At 55.0% G+C, this 4,229-nt stretch overlaps 1 protein-coding gene across 1 annotated transcript; it reads left to right on the forward strand.

Moving 5' to 3' along the window:
- Positions 1–37: 37 nt before the first annotated feature.
- LOC116547963 (putative killer cell immunoglobulin-like receptor-like protein KIR3DX1) lies at positions 38–4,216 on the forward strand (the record flags this gene model as incomplete). The annotated part of the gene is made up of 5 exons (XM_032273690.1): positions 38–216; positions 429–464; positions 1,108–1,386; positions 2,925–3,230; positions 3,904–4,216. Coding segments are annotated over exons 1-5 (968 nt in total), but the record flags the coding sequence as incomplete, so codon positions are not given.
- Between the last annotated feature and the right edge of the window lie 13 nt (positions 4,217–4,229).

Raw genomic sequence — 4,229 nt, forward strand, 5'->3', positions numbered from 1 at the left:
CTAGGGGCTATGTTGAACCAGAATACTGTCTGTGTCACCCCCTATGTTTAGAGTGAGGCTGGTCATCTTCCTGTGTGGGGGGCAACCTCTAGGCTCTGCAAACTGCGAAACCATGGCTGCCACATCCTGTTCATTTTCCAATTTAGCTCAACCCCTGTGTCCGGCCCAAGAGAAGAGGCGCCATGGCCCCCAAACTCATCGCCGTCCTGTGTCTGGGTGAGTCCTGGAAGGGAAAGGAGGGCAGGGTTGGGATGGAAAATGCTCTCTTGAAGACCTGACCTCTCCACAACCTGGGACTGGGCGTGGGAAGCCAGGGTCATCCACCCTCTGAATCCAGGCTGACTTGGATTCAGACCATGACAAGGAGGGCGGGATTCACGTGCAGACGCGCCGTCGCTTGTCATTGTTTTGTTTTGTTCCTTCCCCAGGGTTGTGCCTGGGCCAGAAGATCTGCACACAGGCGGGTGAGTCCTGCCCCAGTCCTAGGACGCCGTGTTGGCCAAACACAAAGTGTTCTCCAGGCAGGGAGGGTGGACACGAGTCAGGCGGACGCAGATGACATGGGGAGGGCTTTGCCGTGAGCCCCGGAAACACAGGAAGGGGGGTCCTGGGGAGACCCCAGGCACCATCTTGTTCTAGAAACCCCCTGTAGGCAGCCCCTCGGACTCATCCAGCCTTCTGAAGGAGCCTGTGATGTTGAGAATCCAGGTGTCTGGGGGTGGGTTGGGGCAGTCTCTGTCGGGAGGCAGGGACCCGGTGCTGGGCACTTGTGTTGGGAATTGTTTAAACGAGTTGATGTGTTTTTGTATTGCTTGAATCTGGTCGGTTTCCTCCCTCTCTTCCACGCACAGATGTCTGTTGTTGCAGACAAAATTTAGGAGCAACTTGGCTCAATGTTGTATCACCATGCCCAGTAGAACACTGTTCTGGGAAGACCTTCGTGTTCACTCTGGGGTGGGCTGTGTCCCTGTCCCACCACCAGGTACCCAGGGCATCAGGGGACCCACGTTACAGGGCAAAGCAGCCCAATGTGAAGAAGGAAAGCCCCCAAGGACAGTGGGGGGGCTCCACACTTCCCTCTCTAGGCTGTGCCTCCTCCTCCTCCAGGTGCTCCCAACGAGCTCTCCCTGTCAGCCCGGCCGAGCCCTGTGGTTCCCCTGGGAGGACGTGTGACTCTCTCCTGTGATTCCCATCATCGGTTTGCCACATTCACAATATACAAGACATCTGGGAACCAGGACCCGGTGTTGCTCACTGGCCGTTCCAGTGACTTTACCATCAGCCCCGTGACCCCAGGACACGCAGGGACCTACAGATGTTCTGGATTTTCCAGCCGCACCTCACAGCAGTCAGCTCACAGCAACTCCCTGATGATCGTGGTCACAGGTAGGAGAAGTCCAGCCCATCCCGTGTCCACTAGGTGTCCTTCCCAGAGTTGCAGAATGACAATGCTCTAGAGATCTAATACACAGCATGGTGACCACAGCCCACACAGCTTCCAGTGGGAGAGGCTATTTTGTGTGTGGATTTTGCCTTCCTCCAAGATGGCAAACTGCAGAAGAAATTGTCCAAGGGGCAAAAGAAACTGGAGGTTTGGTGGGGTGTGTTGACTTCCCTCCACCGATTAAAGATGAGAGGTGAGCAGGACTCAGGCTGCTGCCTCCTTCATGTTAGTACTGGGGAAGGAGCTCATTCCTGTTAACGATGAGGATTCGTCAGAACCTAAAACTGTCATGGCTACTGTGAAGAAAAAGTAAAGCCTAAGTATACCCTAAAGAAATTAGTCCTTCCCAGAGTCCACAGCCAGTGAGTCCAGAGAGCCACTGTGGGATTCCTGGTCATGCACTCACTGTGGACACAGAAGCCATCCTGAGAATTTAAAGACAGGGCATTTCATGTGAGGAATCAGCTTCCCTGGTGGAGGAGGGAGGAAGCCGAGCAGCAGGACAATCTCCCTGGGAAGTAGCAGGTGCAGGGTGCTGGTTCCAACTCCAGCAAGGTGGATTCAGGGAGGAGAGATGTCCCCTGACCCCAGCTCCAGCATTTCCCCAGGGAAGTCGTTTTCCTGCCTCGAAGGAGCCAGAGCTTTGGGGAAGTCACAGTTCCCTCGGGAGGCGTGTCCGGTGGCTCAGTGGGACATGACTGGGAAAGGCACCCATTCCTCCCTCCTCCTCCTTCTCAGTCTCCTGACATTCGTCCCTTCTCCCTGATGGATGTGCAGAATGTCCCACAGAAAGTTACAAACTCATCCCGTAGAGTCGTCCTGCCCATCCTATAAAGCAGGGAAGGGAGAGTGTGCAGTGAGTCTCACAATCAACGAGCTCAGGAGGAACAGACAAGAGGTTGAGTCTTTCAAGCAAGAGAAGGGAGGAGAGCAGGTTTGGTGAGGCCGGGAGATTCAGGCTACGCAAGCTCCGGGAGGATCTGGATGGAGGCTGAGGCTGTGAGGAGCTGCTCAGCCAAGGGGTCTGCCGTGTCCTTCTGCCTAAGTAGGAAACAGAGTCACTGCCACCTTCCCCTCCAAGTAGTCACGTATAACCTCTTGGGTTTTGGGGCAAAACCAGTTGTTTCCAGCAGTGGGAACCTGGGAGGTTCTTTCTAATCCTCTGGAGATTCTAGTATTTTTCAACACACAGCGTTGAAAATTAGTGAGGCTCATAACCTCATGGTCCCATGTCAGGGATCCTAAGCCAGCACTGTGTTTGCTGAAGGTTCTCAAAGCACAGAGCAATTCCCGCTTTCCAGGAGCACCGCACGTCTCATATGGCCTCAAGGCAGAGCACGGGGAGCGGTGCAGAGAGAACACGCACAGTCAGGAAGGACGTGGATGGGCTTTGGCGGTGACGAGGGAGAGCTTCACCCTGAGGTCCCAGGTGAGGGGTGAGGAGGGTGAGTCATGTGAACTCCTCTGTCTTTGCTCCCAGGTGCGTTCAGAAAACCATCCATCTCTGCACACCCAAGCTCCCCGGTGGCTGCGGGAGCCAGGGTGACCGTGCGCTGTCACTCGGAGCTGGCATTTGATGAATTTATCTTATACAAAGAGGGGCACACACAGCATTCCCAGGAGCTTGACGAGGGGATGGAGGCTGGGACTCACTACATCGAGGCTGTGTTTCTCCTGGGCCCCGTGACGCCGGCCCATGCGGGGGCCTACAGATGCTGTGGTTCTTTCAGTCACTCCCGCTATGAGTGCTCGGCTCCCAGTGACCCCCTGGAGATTGTGATCACAGGTGAGTGTGGCTGGACCATCCTGCTCCGCTGGTGCCCTGGGAGCTTCCTGGAGTGATGGGGTTGTTAATCAAACCTCAGGAGAGGAAGAAAAATGAAGGAACAGAGGGACTGTGAGCAGGAGCTCAGCAAAGGGGTTCAACATGTCTTAGTGCTTAAGGAGGGGGGAGGGGTCACTTTCACCCTCCCCGGCAAGTTGTCACCTCTAACTCCTTGGGTTTGGGGGCAAAGCCAGTTCTTCCCTGCAGTTGGAGTCCGTGAAGTTCCTTCTGCTTCTCCAGAGATTCTTGTATTTTTCAACACCACAGAGTTGAGAAATAGTGAGACTCATGTAGTCCTTAGTCCCATGTCAGGGAATCCAAGGCCGGCACTCCGTTTTCTGAAGCCTCTCAAAGCACAAAGTAACTCCCATTTTCCAGGAGAACCCCACACCCCATATGGCTTCAAGGAGCAGTAAGCCACAGAGACACAGTCAAAAGCCACGGGGAATCTACGAAAGGCAGAGGAAGCGAAACGACACAGACACAGGCTGGGTCAGGACCCTAGAGAGGAAGATGAGATTGACAGAGGCAGCAGCCGACATTCGGAATCTGCCCCCATGTGAGAGCAGGGAGAGAGAGGACTTTGTTCACGAACTCAGGAGTGTGTTCTAAAATCAGCCTCTTTTTCTTCCAGGAAAACACAAAAAGCCTTCTCTCTCCACCCAGGTGGGCCCCATGGTGGGGTTGGGAGAGAACGTGACATTATTCTGTATCTCCGAAGTCTCATTTGACCGGTACCATCTGTGGAGAGAGGGGGCTCCTCATGGCCAGTGGCTCAGTGGAGGGCAGGGACACAGGGGAGCGTTCCAGGCCAACTTTTCCGTGGGCCCCGCAATGTCAGCCCATGGCGGGACCTATAGATGCTACGGTTCTTTCAATGCCTCGCCGTATGAGTGGTCGGCCCCCAGTGAGCCCCTGCACCTTTCCGTCACAGGTGAGGAACCCACGCCTGCTGCATGC

The sequence above is a fragment of the Sapajus apella genome, unplaced genomic scaffold (genome assembly GCF_009761245.1).
Source record: "Sapajus apella isolate SASKATOON/1434 unplaced genomic scaffold, GSC_monkey_1.0 scaffold5808, whole genome shotgun sequence".
In the NCBI taxonomy this organism is placed as follows: Eukaryota; Metazoa; Chordata; class Mammalia; order Primates; family Cebidae; genus Sapajus; species Sapajus apella.